This window comes from Macrobrachium nipponense, chromosome 12, assembly GCF_015104395.2.
Source record: "Macrobrachium nipponense isolate FS-2020 chromosome 12, ASM1510439v2, whole genome shotgun sequence".
NCBI lineage: Eukaryota > Metazoa > Arthropoda > Malacostraca > Decapoda > Palaemonidae > Macrobrachium > Macrobrachium nipponense.
The window spans coordinates 104339521-104367503 of record NC_087205.1 but is presented as its reverse complement, the minus strand read 5'-3'; the positions used below and the strand labels follow the sequence as shown (position 1 = coordinate 104367503).

The window sequence follows — 27983 nt, the reverse complement described above, 5'->3', positions numbered from 1 at the left end:
TAAATTTATTCTTTTATCATAAAAATAATATTCAGGTCTTAAAAAAATGAAAATACAGTAATTAGTGGGAACATTGCTCTATGAAAAAAAAAAAAAAAAACAGCAAAGTACTGAATCTGCATTGTTGAAGCCCATGATCTAGTTGGGGGTTCCACTGTATTTGCCCTGATCTTAGCTATTCACGGGTGTTGGTGGTTCACATCCTCTGCTGCAATACCGGGATCAACTGTATGTGGCCGTGTATATATATATATATATATAATTTTTTTTTTTTCATATCCATATCTATATCCATATCTGTAGCAGTTGAAATGTTTGCTTGTAAAATATATGTAAATGCTACAGTTGAGAAAAGGTGGATCCAGGTTTACGGACAGAAACGTTTTTTCCATAAGTGTGTACAAGGCACCAGAGAGACACTTGATTTGAATATCTCAGAAAATGAAAAATGAAAAAAAAAAAGGAGGATAATGGGAGAACAAAGATAATATTAGGTGAGGATTGTAAATTTATTTCAAATAACAAAATGCAATTATCACAGTGGTTTTGGAAAACAAGGTTAGGACATCATTAACAAAAATGATAGGGTTAACTAACCTGATGGTGGCTGTTTTGTTTTAATTACCTACCTTAAAGGTTTCAAATATAATTTTATCTATTTCGCAGCTTGGATTGGATGTAATCTTTATAAAACATTGATAGTTATATGTTTCTTGTAAAATTTAGTGCGGTTTGTTTGCATCTGAGTTTAGACATATGGAAAATTCATAAAAAGTTGTGAATGAAAAACTTGTGGTATCCAAGCACGTCCCCAAGGATATTGATTCAGCAACCATGGTCATAATTAATTTTGGACTTGTGAACACATAAATAAGATTCAATTCAGACCTCTTGCAGTTAACCACCCCTTTTCAAGTGCATTTTTTTTGCCAGACTAAAAAATAAAGTGTATATTTTTGTAATGCACCACTCCAATTCCTTTTTCTTCATAGAGAATGCTCATCTTATGAGATTAACCATTCTATTATTCCCCAAGGTGGCATTTATTGTTCAAAAAATTCAGTAAAAAAAAACCACTACGTATGTTTTTCTTATTGCCACACTGCTTATGAGGCCTTCAGCTTTGCAGTGGGGTTTTTTTTTGTTTTTAAAAAATGATTTTAGCACTTTTTTTTTTCATGATTTTTTAATATAAGGAATCTCGGGGTCATATGATGTGTTGTTGGGGACCCAGAGGTAAATGAAGATTCAAGGTCTTGCCTTTTTGAGCTAAACCCTGGGTTACATATGTTATTAATGACATAACAGTTGAAACTTTTGGGATTCCTTTATTTCTGGACTCATTACTATTGAAACTTATCTTAAGAAGGTGCACTGATTCTGTCTGATATATTCAGTTTTTTCACAGAGTTAAGAGACATCCCCTTATATTGGCTGTGGGATTCCTTTAGATGGCCTTATTTTTGTCCTCCTGAAAAAATATGCTTAGGCCACTGGATTTACTTGCGGTGACTTTTTACATTTTTCTTGATGACATTGGCTGTTCTTAATTTTTTTGGGAAAACCAGCTTCTCTTCTGGATCTTCAATGAAATCATCTTCAAGGGTTACTCAAGGACCTGACAAATACTGGGGCCCTTTTTAGTTTTTTTTTTTTAGGGAAAAACAGGGCTTTGGTTTAGGTAGAAACTTCATGTTCAGAGGGACTTGCATCATTTTTTTTATCCAAAACACTGAATTTGACCAGTAGCTTCAAGTTTCAACCTCTATGTTCATATGTATGTATAGATGCTTTTTTGTCTTTATATATGTATGTAACCTGGTATTCAGTACATCAAAAAAATAAAAACCTGAAAACTATTTTGAAGATGTATTCCTGCTAGGTCCTGAAGTAATGGTTGTAACAAAAAATTTTCCAAGTTTCAAGATGAAAACCTCTGGGTTCATAGTTTTTCATTTTTTAGATCTATGGTATATTTTTCAAAAGAAATATCTCCTTGCACTTATGTTGCACTAAATCAGTGGCTTATTTGCGCCTATAAGGTTTGGGGGGGGACTAAACTGTTGCTAAATGTTAGGTTCTGGAACTTGCAAGCTTAACCTTTTTTTTTTTTTTTTTTTTTTTTTTTTTTTTAGGAATATTAAAGGGCTTGTTTTACCAGTCAGCTTCAATTAAGATATCTTGCTTGGATTTTGATTTTTGTATTGGTGTATTTAGTGACATTTTTTTATATTAATTTACCATTTACTTTTATTGGTGACCTTTATTTCCCAGATGTGTAGCGTTCACATGATTACTCAAAAGAAATAAAATTTAAATGTAATCTAGATGCAGTACTTCACAATAAGAACTAGTAGGTACTAAAGGCAAAAGGTTTCCTTATGAAGCTGAAAGCAATCATAGATTGGCAAATATTAAAGACAATGCAGTATATAGTATGTTGTGAATAATGGTAATTAATTTCCAAAATATGCAGTATCTTGAGTTTTATAGAATTATAGGCCTAATCAGATTTTGGAAAGCATTCAGCACTAGTAATAAGTGCATTTTCACAGGTAGGTTTTGATAGAAAATATACTTGCCGTAGTTTTTGCTTACCTTTTGACTCATTGACCCAAGTGTGGGACAGATTTGAAAGATGATTATTATTGTCATGATATTTTTTTTATAGCAATATGTAAATAATTTAAGTCATTATAATACTATTAGGCTTTTTAATTTTACTTTGCAACATACATCATTGTAATAAATTTTTTACTTATCTGTTCTTTGTAAGTATATACAAGGCACACATTAATAGCCTTCATCATTAATGAAAGGAATTCCTGTTCTTTAAAACAGCCATGCTTTTTTCCGTTGTGTATTTTGATTCGCTTTTGCTCTGAAACTGGGTGGAGTTTTTATTTAATTTTATTTTTATATTGGTTATGATACTCACTTTTATCTTACCAGATCTTTGGTTGTGGGTTTTAGCTGTAGAAGGGAGCTCTCTGTGATCTTTGCTTAAAGCCTATCATAGAGTAAAAGAAAAAAACTATTCTATGTAATTCCCCATTGTTTTTAGGATGGGTGTGTTTTCCTATAACATGGTTTTCGACATTGCACTTCTCCTCTTGATGTGGGTACTTGAAAGTATGTATTCAGTTCACTGTTACTGTGGCCAGTAATGCAAATAATGGTTTGAAAGACCATCCGGCAGTACAAGTACTATAAAACAAATATGGGTGAGTCCAGGATGGAGTGGTAGGCACATGCATCTTAAACAGTTTGCTCTCCAGCTTAACATGCCCATACTATTTCTGGATGATGCAGAAACCCATTTGCTATTTCCCACCATTATCTTTTGTCAAGTTATGACATAAACATGACCAAGCCTCAGTTTCTGTAACACTTATGGGAGTAGGCATTTTGTCTAAAATTGAGTGATTGATGCATGTGCGGTTGCAGTTTTTATGTGTGGGTTGCATGCCCCCTTTATTTTCCTTATATTTAACATATTCAGTAGCTGTCACTGTAGCGTACTGTGTTCAGAATGGCCTAAATATATTTTTTGCAAAACCTTGATAATACCTAGCAAGACATCTGTAAGTAAATCTGTGTCTGCAAGATGCTACCATCTTTCATTGGAGGAGATAGATAATTTATGTCATTAATAGTAACCACCAGAGTCCTTGCTAAAATTTTTAACATGGATGTCAGTTCCTACTATTAGAAAAGAGTAAGAAGATTGCAGGAATTCTTTGCTGATCTGAAAAACAGAGGGGATTATAGTTTTGCCCAAATTTTTAATAATGTCGAGCCTCAGTTGGAAACTTTTCCTTTTGTTTTAAGGACCATAACAGATTCTTTAGGTATGAAAGGAATCTGAGACTGTAAGTGCCTTTGATTGCTTACAGAGTAACTTTTCAAAGAGCTGTTGAAGGCATCAATTTAGCCAAAAGTAGTATTCATTGCCACAACAACTGACTGGCTTGATAATGTATTTTTTATGGCAGCAGAAGCTTATTGCTGGCACAAACTGGCTTTTAGTGGAAGTTTTCAGATCATTCATCATGTTTGAAGAACTCATGCTGCCAGCACCATTATCCTTCTTAGTGATAAGCGTTAGTTAGGGGTGCATACATACCAGGAAATTGACTTCATGTGTGTTTGACTGAAGAACCAGAGAATCCCAGTGCCAAGAAGCCAAAGGTATTTTTGAAAATCTTCAACCTCAACAGTTACTTAAATAACATCTTGGAGGCATGGCGTTGAGTTACCCCAGAATTGCAGAGCATGTTTATTGGAAGCTGGTACCCAAAGTCTAACCCTCTGTCGATCAGTCTCATCCAGTGACGTCTTTTGAGAGGCTTCAGAGGCTGCTGGCTGTATACCTGGAATGGGATTCTCATGAATTACCTGAGTGGATGTCATGTCACATATCAATATTGCATTGACAGTTCATGATATTATTGAAGGTCATGAGATGTTTAGCAAAAAGCAGTCAGGAAAGAAAAACTGGAACAAGTAGGACCAATTCAAAAACAGTGTAACCTACTTCTTAAAACCATTGATTATTGTCCAAGATGCTTTGTGAGTCTCAATTTACCACCAGATGACCTTCACAATAAATATGCTTACAGTATTAAGCTCACTTCATCATTGAGGGATATGGTGTTGGAGACAGTAATTACAGCATTACATACTGGCAGAAAATTACTCTTCATGTCAAACCTTCTTCATCAAAGTTCTGACCGTCTTCACATCTCTGATCACTGTCTGCTATCTCACACCAACTTCACGGACAGTCTGGTGCCTCACCACCACCTTCACAGGCATTCTGCTGCCTCTCCACCACCTGCATCATACACCCATTTCTGTATGCTGCTTCACCACCAACTTCACTGTCTGGTCACTTTCCTCTGCATATTCTATTACCTCATCGCAACCTATATCATGACCGTCACCTGGCATTTCACTGCCTCCTGATTAGTTTGAGAGGTTTGAGATTTAGTTAATGATTAATACAGAAGTTTTCCTTATGAATTTTTATACTTTTATCAGGAGCATGATGTTTTCTTGTATGATATTCAGCATGAATTTTACGTTTACTATTACCAGATTTGCAGTTCCTTTTTTATAGGTTCAAATGCTTCCTCACATTGGCTTGAAAATGATAATGAAGGTTGTGAAGTTACTTTTAATTTCAAATCCTTCTTTATTTATTGATCTATTGCCCTAGTATTATCTATAGTACAGTACAGTATGTAATACAGTAGTATACAGTTTGGTACAGAACTTTTATAAAGTATGTAGTTATAAATCATAACATAGTTAAGTTGAAGTAGTACACTACAGTCACTTCTCTTGAATTTCTAGCTGATGGGCAGCATAGTACTTCTCTGTTAGTTTGCATCTTTTGCTAATGCCAATGTCTCAGTTGGTGATATAATACTCTGTTGTTTACTTGTATGTATATCTGCTGTAGCAAATTTTAGTGGGCTGATGATTGGTTGGTTTACTTTTTTAGATTTTATAATGAGAAAGTAATGAAAGCAAATGTATACAAATTTGGTTCCCATACCTGTAACAAGAGTATATTACAATGGTTCCTGTGGTACCTCTTCATGCATTTTTCATTAATATTCCCTTTTATCTTTTTAAGAGGTGAATGCTTTTTAGTCTGATTTTAATTTAATCTATGTCTTGAAGGGGGTGGGGCATGGGGGCTACTATACCACTTACTGTGTGCCTTAAGGCATAGCACACAGAAGACATTGCTAAAGATTCTTTTCAGCAATTTTCAATCCCCTAACAGCATAGATTGTTTTTTTTTTTTTTTTTTTTTGCTGTCCATCTGTTTTCTTTGATCTTAATGCACCTAGGTTTCCAACTTTTGTAACTCCAGTTTTCACCTCATTTAAGAGCAAATCCCATTTTCAATTGAGTGAGAGTCCATGATTTCATTAAATTTATAATTCTAATGATGATGATAATAGTATGACAGTATTGAATATGCATTCTTATATTTTGTTCTGTATGTGACAACAGCAACTCATTGGTAATGAACCCCACGTTTAGGTTTGCCGTCACTAGTTTGTAGCAGCATCCCACCAGTATCCCCTGTAGTTTAAGTACATATGTAGGCTGAAGATACTCACTCCAAGTTTTGGGATTGTATATAATGTTCATAGGGTTGGAACATGCTTTCTTGACCATCTAGCCATCATTTTTGATGGTATGGGTACAATAATAATGATAATACTTCAGACCATCAGATTGAAGTAAAAGATTGCAAAAACATTTTTTACTTCTGGTAAAACTGATTGGGTTTTTCAAGTTACTATCTGACATGAATGTTGCACCATTATTACTTCTTCTATGTATCCAGCCATTATAGTTTAATGTGGATGTGTTATTTGCTTCTATGCTATTCAAAATCCTAATACTATACCACTGTATATGCCTACAGTCAAAGGTTTTGTATAGTCATACTTTGATGGTGAATCTCATAACAGTAACGCTTCTGTCATTAGTGTAATGTATTCTTAGCTTGTGATGGAGTTGATTCAAGTATGTCTGTCTATTATGGTGGATCATTATGGTGATCATTATTTAAAACACGATTGTAATAGAAACAGCTGTGTTAAATGGGATGCAACTTCCTACTGGAGTCATTGAATGTGTTTTACGTACTATGGTTTAGAAATTTTTCAGTTATTTTCCATCTATCCTTCCTGTGCAACCATTTAAAGACAAAATCGACGCCTTTTAAAGTGTAAGAAGTATCTGATGTTAGAACTATATGCTTAATTGGATGTTTCTGTGTTATTATCTGTCTCCTTAAATACTTGGCAAAGGTTTCAGTGAAGGGTTATATAATCTTTAGCAATTACTGTAAAGCACTAGTGTATATACAGTTACAAGGATTTGGCTCTTTAAAATAGGGAGAGAACATTTGTTTAAATCAATAACTTTGAAAGTCTCATTTAAAACCACTACAAGCTGTCCGCACCAGTTGGAATGCAGTTAGGTAAGGCACTTTCATGGATTTCATGAAGGGTCCACAGTTTTCTGTAAAAGAAATTTATTTTCTTTGCCTGTTAAATATTTTTTAGAAGACTTATGCATCTACAGTATCAGCTTTGTACTGCATTTTTCTTTGGTACACATTATTGTATACTGGACCCTCTTGTTATACACTTTAGTGTGTCAAACCAGCAGTTTATAAGTGAGGTTTGGATTAGTTTTATTTGAAAACTTTTCAAATATATTAAAAATTAGTTACTAATTAACTCTGGCAAAACAGTTAGCTAAGCTAACTTTGAAACAACAAGGAGAGAAAATTTAAGCCTAGTAACTGACAAGGTAGACACCAAAACACACATTGTTCTAAACAATAGCAGTTCCTGTTTGTATATTTTAACTGAAGTGTTCTAAAGGAGGTGTCTTAATTATTTATTTAGAAGTAAACAAAACTGATTTTGATCATAACTACAGTTGAAGTCCTACAGGATTTGATGGTCAGAATGTGTGGCACATTCAGAGAATTGATACCATGGGTGATATTGGAATGTATGGCGGACATTCAAAAAGATTTGTGGATAGATTCCATGATGTCACTGAAGAGAGACAACTTTTTGGGGAGTTTGTTCCTTAGATATCAAAGATTCATGAGGATTTAGGTGGTATTAACCGAGTTGATATTAAGCATTTGGGTGTAAATAGCAGTAGGTTTCATTGAGGTTTGCTACCCAAGGGAGTGAGTCAGATTTTTTATTCACGTTAACATAATCTTTATTTTTTCTTTTGTGTAATATGTAGGTTACAGATTTTAAGTAACTGAATTTGCCATTAATGACATTTGTCAGTGTGATGGAAAGAGATGACCAAACGTTTGCCACAGTGATAGTAATTTATTAGTGTTTAAAGGACTGCGGTACAATGCTGATATAATGGTTTTAATTTTTAAACAAAATGAATTTATACAACAATGTTGTTTGAAATTTCTTGCTTTCCTGATTTTGAGGCTACACACAAGAACAGCCAAGTAAGGAAAGAAAAAGTAGAGTTTTTTTCCTGAAGGATTTTTTTCATCAGTTCATTTATTCATATCTTTCCAGTATGTCTTTAATCACTTTTTTTTATACAATTAAACCATTTTCTTCTTTTCCCTTGGTTATTCATTTAGTAATGTTGAAGAAGTTTATTACTCATATCATCTTTTTGTCCATAATTTTCTGCATGTATCTGTCATTCTACTTATCTTTAAAATTATTTGGTGGCATTTTGCATGAACTGTTCTGATGTCGCTAGTCTTACTCTTAAACATTAAAGTCTCATCTTTCATTCACTTTGTGATATTTAGAAGTCCAGTTTGTTTTGTATTTTACAAAAATAGCCATGCTTTTTTTCTCACAATTCCTTGCCATTATGAAGTTTTTATTATTTTTATATAAAAACATTTCAAAGGCTTTTTTTTTTCCTAGGGCATGATTTTGCTATGTTTGTAACTTGATGTCATCCTGGATGACATCTCTTATCAAGGTATCACCAGTGGAATCATGAGCTTTAGGCAAACAAGTATACTACATGGCTGTTTAAAGAGAGCAGGTTACCATTGAAGTAGTGGTGAAAGCTATGATGAAAATTCTTGGAATCTTCCAGTAATATAGTGTGCAAAATTCATTGATTTTAATTTTTGTGTTCCCTATGTACCGTGAATCTAGGGTTGGGAAAGATGATAATATTAAAACATCTTATGAGTTGCACCTTTAGGCTGGGATCTTTTACATGAACTAGTATTGAACGGCACAGAGGTGAAAGATGACAACTCCCCAGATAAATAAAGAGAGAATAGAGAGAACTCTTGGGTTTTAGGAGAGCAGGAGGCCAGCTGTTCAGCCAAACACACTCCTCCATGGTTTTGAGGAATCATGATGGTAGCCTTTAGGGATGTACTGGGGTAACATCTTAGGTGTTTAGGGTTTGGTGGGGGACAACATTTTGGCTCTGGTGATTCAGGGAACACAATACCCCTCTTTTGGTTCAGGGTCCACAATAACTTCTTTAGTGATTCAAGGAGGATAAAATAACTGCTTGATGTAGAGCATTCATGTAGAGTTTTGGGTAAGCACAAAGATGACTAATCAACCAAGAGCACATTTCTGGAGGTTCTTGGAGGGGCATGAAGAAGAATTGGTGGTCAGAAGTACTTGTTTTGGTTGGTCTTGGACCCGAGAATAAATTTTCCTGTTGGAAAGTTTGGCTAAAGGATAGGTCAGTCATAGGCAAGTTATACAATATGTAAGCCATGCTTTGAAGAAGCTGTTTAGTCAAAGGCTTGGGACCTTTCCATGAAAGAAGAGCCACAGTTTTAGATGCATTAGGTGAGGAAAATAGAATTCTAAGTCTGCCCTGAACGTTAAACCCTGCATTTTAATTGTTCAGATTTCTTGTCACTGGAGCTGATGGTCATACTCACAGGGAGGTTTGATAGCCCATGTCAGTTACCAGGCACTAAGATCTTAATTAGGATTACTTGCAAAGTCCTTGGTGTGATGGTTGTAGGACAATAACAACCGTTTGTTCCTACTGAAATGGCCAATTTGCAAGCACACCATGGGTAATAATGATCAGTGCAGCTATTCAATCGTACATCAGTCATTTGATAACAGTTGCACTGTACATATTGATTGGCTTTTGTTTTTTACACTCTGGTATTTGACCTAGGTAATATGGTATTGCCATATTTGTCTGCTGCACATGATCTGTTTCTCCTCATCACTATTTCAGCTAATGGTTTCATGATGCCAAAAGGGTGGTTATGGAATGTAGTTGTGCAGGAGGGTTTCAAAAGGTTCATATATCCCCTTTGGGTTGAACAGGTTGAAAATTTTGGATGAATATGGGGTTTTATGGCACTCATCTATGTTGCATGAAGTTTTGAAACACTTTTTAAAATTCATTACTACTGCACTTTGTTACTCTTGTGTAATTAAACTATACTGAGCATTTATTTTCATAATTGAGCACATTCTATTGGATATTTGTAACTAGCGAATAGAGCACAAGAAAAGTTTTGTTGGATAGGTTCCTGGGGTAAAAATACATGTGACAAAAACCTGAAGAAGACATAAAACACATTTGCCATCTTTGACAAATTTGGTCTCAACTTTGAAAATCTAATTTCTCATGGGAAATATGGAAATCTCATTTTTTGTCTATTAATATTCTTAGCTCTCTTCAGTTATTGCCCTTTTGAACTTAGAATACATTTTTTCCAAAGAACTAGAAGCTAAGGAAATTGGTTAATGGTGACTTCTCAGTGTGTGAATACGTATCTGTTTGTAACAAATGTTTTGTAAATGTAGGCTGTGCATAGCAAAGATTGGTGTCACTAGTCAGAGAATTTGGGAGTTTCTCTTGGACTCCCAGATTACATTTTGCCGATGATAGTGTTGTGCGGAGTCACCAAAATAATAAAGTTGAAAATTACAGTAATATTTCTTGCTAGCAGCAAAAAAAAAAAAAAAAAAAAAAAAAAAAAAACAGACATGGTCTTATCTTAGAAACAACATATGTATATAATGATTTTCTTGATTTGTTTTAAAAGACAGAGTATGATTTGTTGTGCAATTTTAATGTTGTCAGAGGATAGCTAATGCTGGAGGAGTCGTAATGTTAAGCATTTGGGTTTTGATGGGCATCTAGTGGCAAAACTCCTGGTAAAATAAGATATTAAATTATTTCATTTAAGATAACACCAAACCAGTTAGGCATATGTATAAGTTTATGTAGAAAGGTGATGTTACAGCTTCATTTAGTTAATGTGGTTGGAGGTTCGCCAGTTCAGTAGTAGAGAAGGGTTGGCATCGTGTGTGAAGTTTTGAAGCAGATAACAACTTTTTAAGTCCACTGCACCTTGTATTGTGAGAACTTTTCAGTGGTAACTCTTTAGAATGGAGGTGTGTTCATATTCTCTTGTCATCCAGATATGTCAGTAGGAGGGATATTGCTGCACTTGCGAGATGGGGAACAAAGCTATTGGCAGTGCAAAATTAAACCACAGATATGGTACTAACATACATTTCCTGATCTGTAACTTACAAGTATGTAAATGTAATTCAACTTAAAACCAGTTCAAGACAAGAGTTTCATTACAAGTCCAAATAAGTGGCTTGGTTATACCTTTATTGAAATTTAATAAACTCTCTGGTTCTTTAGAGGGCAACAGTGGGTGAAGACAGTAATCGACTAATATTGTAACAACCCCATTACTTAAAATTAGCCCATGTATGGTCATAAAATTATCACTGATGCTGCAAACCCTCTACAATAAAAATAGATTAAGGCTGTCAGCTTTATGCATATGGCAAAGCCTCTGGTTGTAAGGGGTAGTCATAGTTAATATTCATGTGTCCGTATTGTGTTATCACAGTTATTGTTTCTAGCACTTTGCTCTTTTCTTTGTTCAAGAATTCCCTTACTATTACATTTTCCAGTTATTTTACATCACTCATATTGTGTTTGTTTCTGCCAGCTGATGACTACAGACTGGTTGTCAGCTGCAGTTAATTCTGGAATTCTTGACTTTTCCTTTTGTTTATCTGCATTTGGTGAATTAGATTTAGGTTTTTAAGAACTAGATAGTTTTGGACTTATTTACCAACTTTTCTCACTTTTTTTCAACAAGTCAGACTAGTGTTGCTAGCATTAGGTATTGGGCAAATGGTTTTAAGACTAGGTTGACCAAATCTTATGATACTCATTCCTTGTGCACAAATTGCCATGGACAAGTATATTCGATGAATGTGAGATGTAATGAGTGTCATGATTGGGATGAGATAACATGGAGGAACTTAGAATCTCATTTAAGAAAATTAGATAGAGATAGAAAAAGAGAGGCTTTAGCTAGAGCTAGTTCAAAATCAGCTAGCCAGGGATCGTTGGATTCGAATGTTCCTATTATTTCTCTAGCCTCAGTTTGCAGTTCTCTTACTGTACCACCTTCTAAGTTTCAGGTTCCCACACTTCCAATCCCAACCCCATCACCAGTCTAGAAGAGAAGCTTGAAAAACACTTTTCTCTGTTAGTGCTGATGATGGAGCAACTCTGTTCATCAGTCAAAGTACTGATGGATAAGGCTAAAAGTGACAGTGCAGTGTTAGTGGAGGAGGCGGCTGTTTGTCCCATCGACTCTCTCAGGCAAAGGTTACTGGCATACTCCCTAGTACACAGAAGGAGTCAAACCAGTAGCCCAAGGGTCTGCCCGTGAGCAGCTGTCCCCTCAGTGCAACCTGTTGTAGTTTCCCAGATTGTAACAGAACTGCTGGAAGGTCTCTATGGAAGTGCATAATTTGTCCAGTTCCAAAGACTCCTTTCCATATTGTCGTCGTTAGTGGCACTCTAGCAGTAAGTTTCAGCCTCTTAAAAGGGCGGCCTCTATGGATGGAACGGCACCTCCTGTGGTTCCTGTTAAGAGGTCAAAGGTACCGTGGTCTTCTTGCAGCCACTGGGACTCTCCGGAGCAATTTTCTTCTGATTGCCTCTAAGAATTTGGTGTTCATCTAGCGCCCAAGGCTTGTCTTAGTTCGACAGCTCCACAAGACTCGATACTGTTGGCTTCTGCTCCTCCTGCAGCTCCCAAGGCACCCACGATGTCGGAAGCAGTCAAGTGCCCATTGGCACCAGAATCCTCTATTGTCAAGCGCCAGGTAGCACCCGCATGTGCAGAGTTACACCAAGGTGCAGTTGCGTCCGAGCATCCATCGGACTCTCTTCCTCCAGTAGCTCCCTCTGCCTTTACTGAAGTGGATCCTATTCAGCTGAAGCTAGATAGCATTCTAGCTTTACTTAGTAAAGCTCCCATGACGTCTCAAGTGGCCCGCTATGGCTCAGGTGCCAGTAGTGGTTAGGAATCTTCAAGCACCCACAGGTGCAGAACACCCTCAGGCGCCCATTAGTAGCTACAATTTCTCAAACTCCTTTGGTTGCGGATACAACGCAAGCTCCTGTGGACCTTCCTCCTGTTTCATAGGAAGAGGAAGAGACAGGAACAGGTTACCCCTTCAGCGTATGTTGCCTTAATGAAGTTCCTCTTGACTGCTTATCCTGCCTTCTTTTTGCCTACCACTCCTTCGTCACCCACGTTGGTTTTAGTCATGGATATGCCTACTTCTGCTTCTTCGGACATAACGAAGATGGTTCTTTCTTATTCAGCAAAGAAAGCTTTTAAGGATATAAAAGCGTGGCTAGCAGAGAAGAGGGATTAAGGCAGAACTTCCTGTAGTTTTCCTCCCTCTAGGATATCGTGATGGAGGTATCTCTCGTATGCTACTATTGAAGCTCCCTCCTTGGGATTGCCTATTCCCAAGGAGATTTCTCAGTTTTAGTAGATTCAGCCAAATGTTCTGCCTTCTTCAGCGAAGATTTTATTTTCAGCCTTGAAATTGGCACATTTACTGAAGAACATCCTCAAAGTGTTTGAAGTTTTGAATTTTCTTGAAGAAGAGGAAGTTTTGGTGCTCATACACCTCTAAGGGAGTGATGGTGACTCAAAGATCAGCTTTGTTGTATTCTCTGCTGGATAAGAAACATCTTTTTCCTCAGTCTACAGTCCTCAACATAGCTTCTGAGTTGCAGAAGAAAATTACTCAAGATCTTCTTGTTCAGTCCTCCAAGAGACCAAAGGAGACTCCTACTGTTAATATAAAGCATTTCTTCCCCTCCTCTTTTCGGTCCAGACTGAGATCTTTCTCCTACTTCAGAGGAAGTACCTGCGTTGGCTCGAAATCAGTCAAGAAGTCCTCTGCTAAAGGTCCCTCTCTCAAGTGTGGAGATAGTTCTCCATGTACAAGTCGTAGCAGACTTCTTTCGTTTTAGGAAGTGTGGCAGAAGGGAGCAGAAACCTGGATAGTGAAGGTTCTGAAAAGAGGTTATATCATCCTCTTTGTGAAAATGCCTCCCTTAGTCAACACGGCAGTTTTTCGGTACTTGCAGAAGTAATGTCTCTTTAAAAAAGGGGACAATAGAGTCAGTGTAGGACCTTCATTCTCCAGGTTTCTAGAACTGCCTGTTCATGGTCCCCAAGTCATCAGGGGGCTGGAGGCCTGTCTTGGATGCCAGTGCTCTCAGCATCTTTGTCTTAAAGACAAGATACAAGGTGGAAACAAACCAGACAATCCTGTTGTCCATATGCCAAGGAGATTCAATGACGTCTTTAGACCTACAGGACATGTATTGCCATGCACCTGTTTATCTTGGTTTAAGGAAGTACCTCAGGTTTGTATTCAAGGGAAGGACTTCTCAAATTTGAGCTCTGCTTCCATCTTTCGAGAGTGCCGCAGGTTTTCACCAGAGTGATGGCTCCCATCGCAAAGTGGCTACACCTACAGGGGTTAATAATCTCCTTAACAATCTCCTTGTATTTGGACAATTGGCTCCTCAGAGCCAGTTTAGAGAGTCAGTGCACAGAGAACCTCAGGAACATTCCTGTTAGTACAAGAATTATATAGTATTCTAGTGAGCCACCAGAATGATAATAATGTCTCGGGATTTTCGGGTTTTTCCGACACCAAAAAGGATAGAATCTTGCCTAAAGAAGGTACAGGAGGTCCTTTTGCTGGGAGAATGCTCAGCCAACAATTAGATGAACCTTCTTGGTTTTCTTTTGTCAGTGGAACAGTTTGTACGCCTGGGCAGTCTACATCTCAGACCACTACACTTCTTTCTGAAAGCAAACTGGAAAAGAAAGGTACTTCCAGACTCGTTTGTGTTTTCAGTGATGAAAGAAATGAAGGAAGACCTTCTCTGGTGGAACTCCAAGGAGAGATTTTCACTTCACAAGGGAATTATCCTTTTCCATTGAGCCCCAACCTAAACTTCTCAGGTGCATCGGACCTGGGATAGGGCGATATTTTAGAGAAAAGCAAGGCATCAGGGACATGGGTTCCAGAGCTAAAGTCTTTTCACATGAATGTGAAAGAACTAAAGGTAGTACATTTAGGCCTTCAGTCCTTCTCTCAAGAAGTAAAGAACAAGATAATTGTAGTCCACTCGGATAACATGACAACACTCTCTTACATAATGAAGCAAGGAGGGACTCAGTCGTTCTCTCTGTATGAGGCGTCAAGAGATCTTCTCTTCTGGGCGGAACAGAACAATACCAGGATAATAACTAGATTTATCCAAGGAAAGACCAATGTATTAGCAGACGAGCTAAGCCTTTAGGGACAAGTCCTCTCAATGGAATGGACCTTGGATCCACTAGTCTGCTTAGCTTATATGCATTGGCAGGCAGATATTCAATATAACACTTTTATAGGTAAAGTCAGGCTTCACTTTTGGTAATCTTGCATGCCTGCATTTCAAGTACTGACACTGGAGGAAGCTACATTTGTTAATCCAGATTCTTGTTTCTGCTTATGCATATATTTAGTTGAAACAATGACTCAACATTACCTTTGTTATCACATGGTTTGTTGGCTTTTGTCAAGGCTTCTATGAGACCTGATGAGTAAGTTGTTTGTCCTCAGTTTCTACTCATCAGAGAATTCCTCCACTGTTAATTATTTTAATATTACAGGCAGTCCTTGGGTTACGACTGGGGTTTTGTTCTTGCGACGCCTTGTAGCTGAAAATCGTTGTAAGCCGGAACATTGTCAACAATCCTAAGAAAATCTTACTTTTAATGCTTTGGGTGCATTAAAAACTATGTAAACTGCATTCTTATTGCATTTTTCGTAAAAAAAAAAAAAAAAAACTTCAAATATTGATTATTTTGCATTTTTGGAGCCATATTTCTTCTGCCAGATTGGCGTTGTAACCTCGGAACGTCGTAAGCTGAACCCGTCGTAAGCCGGGGACTGCCTGTATTTTGTTGGAAGCTCTGGAAATTGTTAGCTCTGAACATTAAAATGGTCCTTGGGGCAATCTTGACTATAAGAGTTGTTTTTGTGGTGGATCTGGTGGTATTATTGTAATGACTGCAATGCTCTGTTTTGTTTTCTCCACTCTTGACTTCAACATTGAAGCTATTTCGGTTATTACAGGTGGAGCATCTGTGGGTGAGACTGACTATTGAAGTGGTTCTGATGGTAGATCTGAATTTTGTTGGAGTGATTCTGGTTGCAACTCTCTGATCATGAAAACTGTCATGGCTCCAGTCATAGTTTCCTAGAGTGGCTCTGGCCATCAAATCTGGAAAGGCTCTGCTCGTTAGAGCCGCACTAGACAAGAAAACTGGCCTGGCTTTGGTTATTAGTAAATACTCTAGATTCCTATTACAGATGCTCTGAGCATTCCTTTGCCTTTTGAGTAATTCCAGTCATACCGATAATAGAAAGCACTTTTTGGGTATTCTTCCAACAAAAGAAAATAAGAATGGGAAATTTGATGCTGTCAAGTGCTTGACAAGTGTTGTTGGCATTTATTCTGGTTGATAGTAAGCTAAGTAAATGACCTTTGCAGCAGTTCAAGCTCAATCTGAAAAGGTAGAAGATTATTTCTGAACATTAATCTTCTTTTTGTAGATGATACCTCAGTTTAGACCAATATGGAATGAAGTGTAGGGAGTTCTTAACCATGACTGATTGTCAGAAAATTATCAATGGGTGTAAGGAGCATATCCTGTTTGTCGTTCTGTATTTTAGGAGGGATTCAAGTTCTAGGATAATTTTGTGACTATGGTTTGGGCTAATCATAAGTAATGGGTTTATACCAAAAACAAATTTTGTTTTTAAACATTTCTTTTACAGCAGTGGTGTATGCACTGGCTTCTGGTCATATGCAAGAGTTAACAATTCTTTGCCTAGGGAGGGTAACTGATCTGCCAACTATCAATATGCTCTTTTTAATGGGAAACATTAAATTTTTTCCAGCTAGTATATACATCACAGGCTTTATCAAATCTTATATGCCATCTATAGGTGTCTCCTCATTATAGTGAGAACTTCCAGTTTAGGTAGTGTGAGGTTTCATGTCTCTTATAAGAGTTTTGCATAAAAAATGTACATATATACCTAAAACTGTATCAGGTTTGCCTCTACAAATGAAATGGAGAAGTATCATTACCAGTATTACATTTTTCTTGTTGCTAGTGCTTTTTATTGATAAAATTGAGTATGTACTTATAGGTGATATTAAGATGAAACTTCTGAGTCTCGTACACACATTATTTTCTTGTTTTGTTTTGTTTTATAGTAGTAGTTAGAAGTGGAAATTATTGGGCTATATCACAAGTCATGGTTAGACAATTATACCATGTCGCATTCATATTTATATTACATATTTTGCTTTTTTGGGGGGGGCATATTTTAATGTGATATATAATAATTCCTTATGTTTTGAGATTTTAAATGAACATGTTTCATTCAAAGACTGTGCAATAGGGTTGTTTGTATTTGTTTTGTTGCTAATTACACATTTACATTTGATTTTACCTTAGTGTTTCTACAGTATGTGTTAAGAAACTCCATCATGAAAATGGAATAGATTAGCGAGCTTCCATTTTTGAATGACCATATAGAATTGTAGGTTTATTTTGCTTTATTCGTGTTTTACCTAATCTATTATGGTGTAAATTATAGCATAATGTGATTAAATACAAATTAGATAAATATATTTTCTGTGTTCAAAGTATTTTCAGTGTTATTTTATTATTAATGTTACTGCCTCAGAAAAAGTATTCATAGAAATAAGGTATTCTTCTGCAAATGCAAACGGAAGGCAAGGAATATCTTAACATTCCCAGCTTTGAATTCATTAGTTCCTCGAGATGGAATTGTATAGATTACATAGTCATGGCAAGCACCTGATTGATTTTGATCTAATTTTATGGGTGAAGTCAAATATATTGTCTTACTGGTTCAGTCATACATGGCATCACTAACACATGAAATCTGACCAGTGATGGATAATTTGTGGAATTATTGATATCAGTTATATTAATAACTATCCTTTGGGTCAGCAGGACTTCCAGTAATACTTGATATTAATAGTTTCAATTTTTTGTAGCAAATATTATTTTAAGATCAGTTTTTCAAAAAAAGCAGTCCCCGTTTATGGAGGAGGAGGGGGGTTTCCATTTTTGGCGGGTGCTGATAAACGAAAACCGCCATTAACCGAAACCCAGTGACATATGGTGCTTATGGCGCCAAGTTTCGGTTAATGGTGCTGATAACTGGTTAATGGCACCTATGTTAGGTATGTTATGCCACCATAGCTCTATTATCAGCACCTTATGGTGCTGATAACTGAAACATGGCCAGTTACAATGCCATAAATCGCTGATTTTATGGCGGTAGACAAGCGGCATAAAACCAGATTGCCATTATCTGAGTCCGCCGAAATAACTGGGAAGGTCCTGGTAACTCTCTGCTATCCACCACTTTTTAATGGATTTTCGAGGCAGAATGAAAGTTTGGTTTTTACAGGTATTTACTTCCTTACAAAAATTTTTCAGATTTCTTCAAGACTGTCAGTATCATATTATTGAAGTGATAGTTCATGTTGGGCAAACAGAAACTAAAATCAGTTTTCCTTACTAAACCCATTAGTTATATCGAGCCCTCATTTGTAGTCTGCATGTCCTCAGACACATGTATTCTGATACTTTACAGACAAAGCAGCAGAATAGGTAAAAGCCACTGTTCATGTATTAAGTAGTAAATGTCCATATTCTTTCACATGTATAAGGACATTTCACATAAGCATGAGATTTCTCAGGTTTAGTTCAGCAGTTTGGTTAATATTAAATTTTCATTAAGAAGTAATTTGTTCCTGTGGATTCTTTTTGTCATTACTTGTTATAATGGTCCTCCCTCTTCCTTTGCGAGCATTTGATTACTTGTTATAATGGTCCTCCCTCTTCCTTTGCGAGCGTTTGATTACGTAATAAGTGGTTACTGTGACTATTAACTGATAGTGTGTACTTCAGTAGTCTGTTGTATTTATTTTTCTGCCTCATTATTACATTTCATGTTTCCTTGCTAATTATATTATAGATTTTTCTTTTGATCAGTTTACTGCCACATCAGCCCATTTAATTGGCTGTTTGCCTGCTGCACATATTAGCTAGCCTCACATATTTTATCCCTGTTCTGCCAGTATGTACCACTTCCTATATCTCTGACTTTGAATGCTCTTATTATAGTATATTGTGTTAGTAGGTATGGTGCTTCCAGCAGTGTCTATTTCCACAGTTTTCCCAGCTGCACCAGTGGTTGATCTGACATGGCTTTTCTTTCACTGTGCCTGCTGCATTAATAAATGCTTTGTCTGCTCCTGTTGTTACTGTTTTTATAACTGATACCTCTTGGTTTTGAACGCTCGGCTTCTTGATTGTCGTCATCATCTTATACAGCACTACTATAGTGCTGTGACTTCTCCTGCACTTGTTATGTCTGTGATGCCCTCTGTTCTTTATAATCCTACTAGCCTTTTCTTGCTGATTCAGTTTCTGTGCTGTTCTTGTGAAACTGCCCTTGATTTTGTTAGATGCATGGACTGGACTGAAAACATGCTTTGTTACTTCTACTGCTTTGACAGGTGTTCCTATTTATTCTCATCTGCCAGCTGTGTGATGTTACCCTTCGTTGTCTCCTGCATCTGTGTACTGTTATTTGTACTCCAGTTAGGCTGCCTCTTTCAGTTTCTGTATCTACATAAATGTCTGCTTCAGCTTCCCAGGATGAAAGGCTTTCTACCTTCATTGTTTCAGCCATCTTTGACTGTGTTCACACAACTCAGAGGCAGCGCATTCTTAAGTATACCTCTTCGGGGGACTGAGATCATCTTGTTATTTGTTCAGCAATCTTTGTTCTAGCGCTCTGATTGTCAACAATTAGCCATCTGAGAGGTCTCGTAATGCTGCTGAGTCACGTTTTCTTAGGTTGTCTTTGTCTCTTTTTACACCCTTACCTGAAGGCAAGGCATCTTCAAATAGTGAACAGCTTGCTTCAAGATAAAGCTCTAACATTGGCAAGGAAGGCCTCCAAAAGCTGCTTTTCTCTCCTCTCTCTCTCTCTCTCTCATAATCTCTCAGTCTCTCTCTCTCGTCTCTCTCTCCTCTCTCTCTCTCTCTCTCTCTCTCTCTCTCTCTCTCTCATTGACTTGATAAAGTTTTCCAACAGTTACAATGATAGATGAGAGTTTTCCAACAATTACAGTGAGGGAGAGTTTTCTGACAACATAAGTGGGGAAGGAGCACCCTTCAACCAAGTTTCCACTTCTTGAAGGAAAATGGAGAATGATTCATTCATCAGAAAAACATTTTCTACCATTGGCACTTATTTCATTTAGGATGATTGGATTGTTTTTACAGCATGGCATTTTTTTTAAAGAGCCGTCAATAATAGACAGAGTTCCCACTCTTACCCCATGGTTCTTGCTGTCTCACCAAGTATACATGAAAGAATGAGGAGGACAGTTTCTAACTACTAATGGGTCTTGAGAGCTTATTCATGAACAGTCTCTTTAGCAATCATCTTCTGCCTGTAGGACAGAAAACATGTCTAGGGACATTCGGGCTGCAAATGAGGGGTTATTGAAGGGTTTGTATGAAGACTATTTTTTCATTTAAATATTTTGTCATATAACTTAGCTTAAAGCCTTGCAATTGAAAAGGTATATACAATTATGCTATTGTGAAACTGATGGAGTAATTATTTCCATAAGGGTGGATAAATGGAAAGCTGTGGAAGGTGAATTTAAAGATGATAATTATCTCGAAGCAGACTAAGCAAAAATTATGGCACTGAAAAATATAAAAATGAATCATATCAGTAGCTTTGTCACATCTCCAAATTGGACCCCACTTTTTATACTCACCATTACTTGGTTGTCCCCTTATTTAATCCAGTCCCTGTATTTATAGAATACAATGCATTATTAAGTAAAAAAAAAATTCAGTTGGCTGTCCAAATTTCAGTCAACAATAAATTATCATTGATGAACACAAGTCCTGTATAGAAATTGTCATGAGATGAGTCAGTTGCATTTTAAGGATGCTGTACATAATTACATATTAAATTCTGTATAGGCATTTTGTATATTGGTCAGGCCACTTGCATTTGAACTGAGAACTCTTGTTCTGTTCTGTAGTTTTATTAATCAATCTGCCAGTTAGCCATCATAAATTTTTTTATAGCCTCAAATTTTGTGAAAACAGCACTTTCTCCTCTCTTTCCTGTGGCTTTTTTGGACTTATAGTCATTGCATTTGCCAACTTATATTAATAGAGCATTTAATAAAATCTGCTGGATTTTTAACTCTCTTTGAGTTAGTATGCTGGCAGAATGTCTGAACCTTAAACATTAGGGAGAGTATGTAGTATTAAAGATTATTCGTCTGAATAGGATTCAAACTGAATAATGGAAGGTACTTGCCATGTAAACAGTAACTAAGTATTTTTGAATTGTTTCTCATTGGGTATTGCCAGCTTATTTCCACAAATACTGTAAACTTTCGTTTTTTGAGATTAACAGTATGTTTTTTACTATTGATGCCATAATATATGCACAAACTTATCTTACAATAAACTAATGAAATTTACAATACTTTGAAATTCAATAAGAAAGTTTACTTTGAATTTTTACCCCAAGAATCAATGTAAGTATCTTTGCTATTGAGAAAGTTGATGTTTATTCTTCCTCATAATTTGTTATCTTTTAATACCTATATTTATACCATTTTTGTGCAGTTCTTACAGAACATGCAGCGTTACAGTCTAAAGATAAACTTGGCTGTGATAACCAAGTAATACGGGGTTCGGAAAGTCACAGGAAAAGACCTATTTAAAAGCTATTAGTTTTTATGATATTTGGATTATTGTCTAAAGGAAATGTGATTTATGTAAGAATGATTTGAGAATTGGGGTTAAATCATTCCCAGGTTATATTCCACAGATCTACACTAGTGGGTGTTACCAGTACCACAAACAACAACTCGAAAAGATTTAATATTACATTTAAGAAGTGACTGGTTATGTGAAAATGGATTGATTTAGGCCATTAAATTTCTTTGATATTTTTCCTGTGCATTCCTTTCCGATAACCGGCACCACAGATTTGTGGGGCAGTGCATGTGTCGTTGTCTCATTGTATCATCTGTTTGTTTTATGCAGGGTCAGCCATCCCAATAATCAAGGGTATGTACCAAGATGTCTAGCTCTATCCCCCTTTCCCTGCATGTGTAGAATTGTGACTGTACCTGGTATTTCTCTAATGTACTGTGATATGGATACTGATGATGGTGATAATGCTTGTCACATGGATATTGGTGATAATATTGATAATGCCTGTGATAACAGTGTCCCCAGTCAGCTTCACTTTTTACTCCTCTTTTTTACTAAAAGAAATTCAATATAAAAGAAGTCTTTGGATCCTCAGAGTTGTTTGTTTTATAGAATTTTTTTTATCTGTTACAGTCAAACATTGCCCAATAGTGTGTGTATTTATTCCAGTTTAGAAAGAGGATGAAATGAGAGCAGCTGAGGCCAGATTTTGACTTTTTGACTGTTTGATTTTTTTTTATCTCCTTTAATAGGATGATCTAGTTTATATAGTAGTCTTAATTCATAGACTGTAATCTGCTAGTGTATCAACCTCTGTTATGGTGAAATTGTTTTCTTGGTTAGTATGAATAGTTTACGTATTTTGATAATTTTCTCATTTGTAGTTTGATCATTCCAGTTTTTCTTGTCTTTTATATTGTTTAATCAAAATTATCCTGTAAATAGAATATTTTGTAGATTTAGTTTATAGAAGTGGTAACATAATAATTTAGTTTTAATGTTCCAGATTAAACAACTGAATATGATTTATCACACTTTCAGTATTAAATTATCCAAGTATTATATTGATTAAAGAGATTTTGTATGCCTGGTTTTATGGCATTTTGTTTTGGTGCTTATTATAAACTCCCTTTTATGTTTTCAGGAAACAAATTTCCTGTTAATAATTTTTTAATGGCATTTTGTTTAAAGTTGCCAAATATTTAAGGTACATGTGAATTGGAACTATACATTCAGTTTTTGTGTGGTATCCATAATGTTACATAAAAAAAATTTTAAATGGAAGGATAGATTTCATTACATATATAGCTACTGTATTTCAGACATTCCTTTTTCAGCATTCCAGGAAAAATCTTGGAGTATGTTTTTATTTCTATAAACAGTTTTTATATGACTGTAGTTTGAAAAATATGTAATTATTATTATATACTGTTATATTATAGTCCTAAAATACTTGATATAGCTGAAGTTAGGGCCAATATTTTTGTTAAGTTTATGTTTATAGGCCCCACATTTGAGGAAAGTGAAATCCTCTGCGTAAAATCTGTTGCTGTAGATCAGAATAGTTTGGATGTAATGGTTGATTGCTCTTTTGAGTGCTGGGAAGTTTCTTTTGAATAGTATGTATGCTGGTTCATGCAGTTTTACATTTGTTAACTAATCAGGTTGGATTTTATTTAGGTAGGCTTCACAGAATTGTAGTCTACCACAGTGCAGTAGTACATTCTCCATGCAGTTCATTAAGGCAATGTGTTCTTTAATGTTTTAACCCAAAAAGATAATTACAAAAGTATACTATGTGTATTGCACTGAAAATGAAAGACTTCAGAACTCCTTACATGTCCCATTTTGTCTTGTAATCATTTTTGCTATGTCAGTTAAAGAAGATCTGTTAAGGATCCACATCATGTTCTGTAATATTTAATAACCTAACCAATTAATATGTGTGTTACATATTTATGGAAAATGTACTCCCATTTTATGTGCTATATTCAGTTAGTAGTTTTGTCAAGTGCTTGAATTGCTCTTAAATGTGCTCAACATTTACATTAGTAATCTTTTGTATTTTGTAATCTTCCCAAGAAAGTTTTATTAGGCCCAGATACAAGGTTTGGATGTAATTTTCACAGTGAGTACCCATGATCTCAAAAATGACTTATTGCCTGCATAATAAATGATTGGTTTCAGCATAACAAGGATTGTATGTTGAAGTCAGAAGTTGTTATCTGTGTGGCTCACTCTTCTGATACCTTTTGCATAGGCAATTTAAAGTTGGCATATTTTTCGTCTGTTGCTCTCTTGTATACTTTGTTCTTGTTATTTGTAATTTACTAGCCGTTGTTAAGTTGTGCATATATCATTTGCTTTATAAGTTGGTCTTTGATGTGCAGGACTTAGGTTTCTCCATGTGGTCACGTTCACACTTTACTGTTAATAACGTCAAGAATTCCTTTCTTGCAGTACTGATTGTATCTAGTTGAGCCTGAAATCTTTTGGTTCTCCCTTGCTGTTGTAGAATATTAAGTTGTGCTTTCCTTGCTTTTTCATAAAATAAACATTTATCATATGGGAAATGTGGGCATAGGTACCTTGCTTCTTTTAGTTTTTTTTTTTTTTTAGTTCATGATTTTGGAGAACTAAATTCTTTCTTTTGGGTTAGTGTCGCTTAATGTTTAGCTCATAGACAATATAAAATCTATATTGATGTTGCTGATGTTTATTGATGTTTGTGGTTTTGGTGCAGCATTACCATGTCTCTGTGTAATCCCCATTTTCTTGTACCCTAAAGGAAGACATCTTTGTTATGTCTGGGGAGAACAAGTAAATAATACTGCTGTGCAAGTAGCCATTCACATAATCACAAAACTACTCTTTGCTAAATGTATAAAAGTTTAAGAGGTGTGGATTTGGTGGAAGGAGAGCAGAGCTCATGGTAACCTAAATTTTTTATAGGTGGTCCAACACACTTTTAAATTGGGCTTTTTGTATTCATCACCACATTGGGCTTTTTGTATTCATCTCCACTGAGATGAGTGTTCCAGGTACAGTTTATCAGTCTTTATTCTCATGCTAAATAAAGTACTTATAATGCTTCACTGTAATACCATAAACAACCTTAAAGCAATGCAAGATTGAGCCTTCAAGGGAAAGCCTCTATTAATATGTCTAGATTTGAGATAAAAGATGGGGGTACCACCGACCTTATTCTTCTGCTCCTTCGCCCTCCTAATCCTCTTCTTTTTTGTGGTAGATGGCTTGCCTTATCCTTGTGTTGTTTTCTTTCACCTTTGGCTATTGATCATCTCTGTTAGAATCAGGAATTTAATCTCAACAGTCAAGTTAAACCTTGACCTGTCAGAAGTATTCTCTCTAGTTTGTGATACAAGTATCTTAAGAATTGTCTTGTTGTCATATACCATATAGCTTTAATTTATTGGTTAAGCTTCCATTGTCGTGCTCTTGTATCAAGAAAAAAACAAAACATTTTCCTATACAAGCTAGGACACAATGTTATTTTGTGTAACCTTAGGCACTTTCTTTATCATACACCCCATTTTATGGAGTTTTAGGTGAGGTGGCTCTTGGAAGAACCAGCAAGTGGATATTTTTTAAAATACTAATAAGAATTTAAAACTTTTTGTTATAATTATTATAGTGAGCAAGTTTTTTTTTATTATAGAAATGAAAGCTTGAAAGTGTTCCAAATCGACATTACAGTGGTATCCAATTATTTCATGAAAAGACATCCCTGTCCTTTGCATTTTTTACCCATTTTACATAAAAATCAGTAATTTATTTTAAAGGGGGTAAGTAGTAGAGTCTTTTGCAGAAAAGGGGATTCCAATCATTCTAGGATATGAGATATGGCCAAAATTAGTTAAAATAAATCTTTGTTTTACAATTTTTGTAGATAATTAGCATCCAGAGACATGACCTGGCTCTAATTGTGCTTTCTATGGAAGGTAATTAATGATTTGTATTACAATTTTTTTAAGGGACTGTCCCATTTATATGCAGTATACTGTACTAGTAATGTCCTTGGGTTAAAACATTACTGATCACCATTATATTTTATATAATTCAAGAGGTTGACAATTTTAAGCCCCATATACTTGATGTGTAATTTACTTTCCATTTTTGTTCTCTTTTAGCAATTCTAGATCTTCTTTTGAAATCAAGAAGTGTAGAATAATTTGGAAAAATATATCTCCTATTAGTGGATATTTCTGGGGTAATGCCAAGGTATGATGTTTTGCCAAAGAGTATATATTTTGGAATTTCTAGGTAGAAAATATTAATCGATTGGTTCTTTGATTAGTATTGGAGGTATGCTGCTGTGTCACATCCCATTGTATAACCTTTAGTGTATATTACTGTAACATTTTTAGCATTTCCAATTTAAAGCACTGACAAGACTTGCATGGAATTATATTGAGAATTTTTTTTAAAGTGTGAGCCCTGGCTTTGATGAGAAAACTGCAGTTATTGGCATCATATTTGTAATTGCCATTTTGAATTGAAACTGTCTTTGCAGTTTTACGAGTGCCATGAGTTGAACATTTTCTCACTTAGAGCTGTGATGGACATTCTTTTTTCTCTTTATGCTGTTATTAGTTATTCAGCAGTATTTTATGTGTCCTTATTTATTTATTTATTGCAGTCATATTATGTTATTACACTACTGTCCATTTGTCCATGCGCTTCATTCGCCATTGCAGTTAGAGAAGGTTGGTTTTATGGTGCCCTCATAATTTTGAAGGGTACAAGGATATTGTTAGAACTATGAAAATGCTGTTGGAAGTTTAAGATTATAAGTTGTAAAGAAGATAGATATTTTTCACAACAGTAATTTTGTTGATCAATTTGAGTTGGGAAATTATTAGTTTTTTATGGGAACTGCGAAAAATAAAGTAGGTATATTTTACTTGGTAAAATCAAGAATAATTGAATAACAACTGTAATTAAATTTTGACAGAAAGAATTTACATTTTCCATCAATGACAAAAATTGTGATTGTACACTATCATCATTCTGAAGTTTTGTCAGTGTGAATTATATCATTCTTTATTTGAGAGATTTTGATAATTTTTTCAAGTAAATGGGATATATGGCATGTTGCATCTGTCTGTCTCTAGTTTTAAGTTTGAATATTTGGATGTGTATGTTGGTCGTAAGTGATTGTGAATCATGGTATGTACTAATCTCAGCTTCAGCAGGTGAAATTATTTTTATATATGCCTTCTGCCTTTTAGTTCTTTTCTATCTGCCATTGCACATGGCTGTTTTTCACAGTTCAGTAATAATGGATAACTGTTTAGATGCAAATACTCATTCTCTAATATTTTTTTTTATTTTTTCTCCACAAGAAAAAATAAAGTTCTGTGTAAATATTTTGATGGTTAGTAGTGAATGTCCTCAAGGCTTGGTTGCTTGTTGCTTAACAAAGATTACATCAAAAAATAATTAGCTGTATAGAATATTAATAAAGAACTTCTTTACTGTAGCGAGAGAGATAGGTGTTATACTTTATAAGTAGGCAATAATGCCATATTTATATATAGTACCAGTTCATTCTCACCCTTCCTAAAAATGACAAATTTTCAACTGGCTTGGAAGGATTCGCGTATTTCTCTCGGGAATGTTTCCCCGCGTTGTTCGCGGAAAATTCGCGCATTCGCTGTATTTTTCTATGGGAAATATCCACAAATTCCTGGTTTTTTTTAATCAATTTCATCATAAAATGCACTTTTTGTGATAAAACTATTAAAAAAACCAAGTATGAAAATTTGTGGTGGTTTTTCTTGAGTTTTAACTAACAAAATAGGCTGTTTTTAGTATTTTTATAGAGGTTCCAAACATTTGCGGGTTCTAACTATTCTCGGGGGGGTCTGGTACGCATCCCCCGCGAATATGGGGAACCACTGTATATATATATATATATATATATATCTATATATACATTGGTTTTCGAATTGGGGGCCTTTTTTTTCGTTGGTCCCCGCCAGCCGAAAGTTACCAAAATTCTCCCTCCCTACTCCATCCTTTCGCTCAAGATTTGTCTTGCTAAATTCGGGATGGCTCTATAGAGGCGCAGCAGTCCGCAAGCATGGGATGGTGTTAGTAAGTAGTACGAGCTGCTCCTCTGTGGGACGGCTCCCTCTTGAGGGTTTTGTAGTGGGAGATTTTCTATTGGCATTTGGCTCGTGGTAGT

General features: G+C 35.7%; 1 protein-coding gene across 1 annotated transcript in view; it reads left to right on the top strand.

The window, feature by feature from the left end:
• The first annotated feature begins 12638 nt into the window (after nt 1–12638).
• The window catches only part of LOC135224902 (protein retinal degeneration B-like), a 143783-nt gene continuing 128438 nt past the window's right edge, over nt 12639–27983 (top strand). Inside the window, exons 1-3 of the mRNA XM_064264227.1 lie at nt 12639–12891; nt 21680–21735; nt 22045–22126. Of these exons, the coding sequence (XP_064120297.1) occupies nt 12639–12891; nt 21680–21735; nt 22045–22126 (391 nt within the window). The remainder of the gene's footprint in view (nt 12892–21679; nt 21736–22044; nt 22127–27983) is intronic.